Source organism: Fistularia commersonii, chromosome 19 (assembly GCF_037954325.1).
Source record: "Fistularia commersonii isolate RoL2024-O1a breed Wild chromosome 19, RoL_Fcom_v1.0, whole genome shotgun sequence".
Taxonomy (NCBI): Eukaryota; Metazoa; Chordata; class Actinopteri; order Syngnathiformes; family Fistulariidae; genus Fistularia; species Fistularia commersonii.
The window spans coordinates 755,001-757,500 of NC_141302.1; the positions used below are offsets into that span (position 1 = coordinate 755,001).

Genomic DNA, 2,500 nt, shown 5'->3' on the forward strand with positions numbered 1-2,500 from the left:
CGTCAAACGTGAGCCCGGCGGGCCACGCCGGCGTCCTTTACACGCCGGATGTGATGCAAAGGAGCGGCGGCGTGGGGCGGGGGGGAGGGGGGTGGCGGCGGCGGCGGCGGTTTGAGGGGGGGGGGGGCGACCGCTGAATGTTCACGGCGGGTTTCCACAAAGACGGGAGCGGCGCAGACAAAAGGTCCACCTTCTCAAAGGTTCTTTTGTTTGGGTGAATTCCTGGAGATCAGATGTTCCTGTCATTTCCTGCGGCGGTCAGGTTTCGTGTCGGTAGAGCCCGGCCGAGCGCCGCCGCTTCGGAGGAGGAGGAGGAGGCCGGGCGCCGCCGGACGGCGAAGTCCGTCCGGCGGCGCCCGGCCTCCTCCTCCTCGCCACCGTAGCCCCTGGAGGTCAAACGGCGGTCAGGTGTTCCCAGACCTGCAGGTGGAGCGGCGTCCTGGACCAGTCAGTGACGTCCTGGAGATCCTCCAGCGCCGAGACCCTCGCAGCTCGGGGGGGGGATCAGCCCCGTGAAACGCCTCCATTTAACGGCAGGTTGTATTTAAATAAATCAAAATGGGGATTAAAAGATTATCGGTGCGACAGCGGGAGCGGGACGCGGAAGGGCTGCCGGCGGCGGCTGATCCGCCGCCTCCACGCTGAGCCTCTGTCGGCGCCGGCGTTTCTGGAACGGCCCCCTCCAGGCAGAGGCTGCGACGCCTCGTCGGGCTCCTGACCGTGTCACACACACACACACACACACACACACACATGGTGGAACACCCGCCCACGCGTGACGTGGCAGCCGGCGGCGGTTTGTTTTGACGGAGCGGGGCGACCGCCGGGCCGCCACGGCGGCGCCGTTGCGCAGGGGTCGCGGCCCGTCGTTGGCCCGGACCTGCTGCGGAAACACGGGTTAAACATCGCCGGTTCTAGAAGGTTCTAGAAGGTCCCGGGTTCTGGTGAAGCGTTTGCGATCGGCTGACGGACCTGCTGCCGAGCGTGGGAAAGGTCCGGCGTGGAGGCGCCGCAACAGATTCAAACGTGATCTTTGTTTGCCTTCGTTCGCAGAGCAAAACGTGTCGACTGAGAAGAGCTGCCATCTCGCCAGCCGTCACTCCTGAGTGTGTGTGTGTCCTGCAGTGTGTGTGTGAGTGTGTGTGTGTGTGTGTGTGCGCGCGCTCGTTTGAATGCGTGACATCATGTCGGGCATGACGAGCGGCGTGTGCGTGGAGAGCGATCTCTCCTCCATGCTCCAGAGAAGCTCCGCCTCTTCCCACCATCACCCAAATCACCATGGTTACGGGGGACAGGGACAGGTAAGCGATGCGTCCGCCGAGCACCTTCGTTCCCTCGGAGGAGAAACTCCGAAGCACCCGGAGGACGTTAACGTGCCGCTTTTTGATTCGATCCGTCCGGAGCCTCCACGCGTTTGCCTCAATCAGTAATGATAACAGTAACAGGTTTACCTTTGACCTCTGCCGGGCCGGGTCGCCACCGAAGCCAAGAGCCTCTTTGGGCCGTCCTTCCGGCCGCCTCCTGGAATCCGGGCGTCTTCTGCGCCGTGGATCATCGCCGCTCACGTAAACGCGTCCGGCGACTCCCGGCAGAAGTTTCCTTGGCGCTTCGGAGTCCTAGCACGATGTTCCTTTGTCCAGATAGTGCCGGAACCAGACTCGTATGCTCGGCAGAGGTGCGCCTCGTGGCTCGACCCCGGGGGGCCTCTGTTTTTTAGTTTGTTTTTTCGACGGCGCGTTTTGTTCGACCGATCGGAGGTGCGGCGGGATTGGCTGGCGGAACGGTTCCGATGGGCTGTCGCTGTTTGTTCCAGGTGACGAGCCTGGCGCCCATGTTGGACTACACCACGGAAATGGACCGCTACCGCTCATCCATCGCCAGCTTCTACAAGACCAACGTCAACATGAACATGAACGTTACAAACTTTCCCCAGTCGGCCAAACTGGCCGCCCGCTTGGCGGCGGCCACCCCCATCTTCCCCCCCGCCGCCACCAGACTGGGCGCCATGGCGACAGCACCCTGGGGCTGCCACGACAACATGAACATGAACGTGAACATGAACCACCCGGCGGCCGTGTTCTGGGGGCGGCCCAAGCCCATGGCGACCGCCCCGACGCACCACCACCACCATCCGCACCACCCGTCCGCCACGCCGGCGGGCCAGATGACCCCCACGCACCCCCCCAGCGCCAGCATGCACCAGGGTGGCGGGGGGTCGGGAGGCGGCGGCGGCGGCGGCGGTGGCGGCGGCGGCGGCGGCGGCGGGGGGAACAGCGAGGGCGGTAGCACCGAGAAACAAGGCAACACGGCGACCACGCTTCCCGCCTCGCAGGGGAGCGCCCACCACCACCCCATGGCGTCCAGCAACGGGAACTTCCTCCCGGGCTACAGCGGCGGCGCGGACTGCGGGATGAACAAGCAGGGACACGCCCACCCGGATATGATGGGCCTATCGGAGGGCGCCAGCTGCAACGGGGGAGGGGTGATGGGAGGCAGCTTC

The 2,500-nt window shown here is 65.0% G+C and overlaps 1 protein-coding gene across 5 annotated transcripts in view; it reads left to right on the forward strand.

Moving 5' to 3' along the window:
• Positions 1-2,500, forward strand: part of LOC147223253 (uncharacterized) — a 16,393-nt gene that overhangs the window by 8,317 nt on the left and 5,576 nt on the right. For all 5 annotated transcript variants that reach the window (XM_086166580.1, XM_086166582.1, XM_086166581.1 and 2 more), the window contains exons 2-3: positions 1,054-1,301; positions 1,814-2,500. The exon at positions 1,814-2,500 is cut by the window's right edge and continues 402 nt beyond it. In XM_086166580.1, coding sequence (XP_086022706.1) covers positions 1,173-1,301; positions 1,814-2,500 — 816 coding nt within the window. In that variant the 5' untranslated portion in view covers positions 1,054-1,172. The remainder of the gene's footprint in view (positions 1-1,053; positions 1,302-1,813) is intronic.